General features: G+C 68.9%; 1 protein-coding gene across 1 annotated transcript in view; it reads left to right on the top strand.

Annotated features, from left to right (window-relative positions):
* Positions 1 to 11: 11 nt before the first annotated feature.
* LOC104496048 (activated RNA polymerase II transcriptional coactivator p15-like) overlaps positions 12 to 212 on the top strand; it is a gene marked incomplete at its 3' end in the record, with an annotated part of 2,973 nt that continues 2,772 nt past the window's right edge. The window contains exon 1 of the mRNA XM_010139112.1: positions 12 to 80. Within this exon, the coding sequence (XP_010137414.1) occupies positions 12 to 80 (69 nt within the window). The remainder of the gene's footprint in view (positions 81 to 212) is intronic.

Genomic DNA, 212 nt, shown 5'->3' with positions numbered 1-212 from the left:
CTTCCCCGGGGATGCCCAAGGCCAAGGAGATGGCGGGGACGAGCAGCTCGGACAGCGGCCCGGAGGAGGAGGAAGGGAAGGTACTGGCCCCCTGAGGAGAAGGGAGAGCCGCCAGCAGAGCTTCCCGGCCGGGTCTTGTTCCTGAGGGCAGGTGTCACACCTTTGGTACCCGCAGCGTGGGGCAGGGGCCTGGCAGAGCCCCTTCTCGCTGC

Source organism: Buceros rhinoceros, unplaced genomic scaffold, assembly GCF_000710305.1.
Source record: "Buceros rhinoceros silvestris isolate BGI_N320 unplaced genomic scaffold, ASM71030v1 scaffold34376, whole genome shotgun sequence".
Classification (NCBI taxonomy): domain Eukaryota; kingdom Metazoa; phylum Chordata; class Aves; order Bucerotiformes; family Bucerotidae; genus Buceros; species Buceros rhinoceros.
The sequence above is the reverse complement of the archived record's forward strand: the minus strand, read 5'-3'. Positions and strand labels throughout refer to the sequence as shown.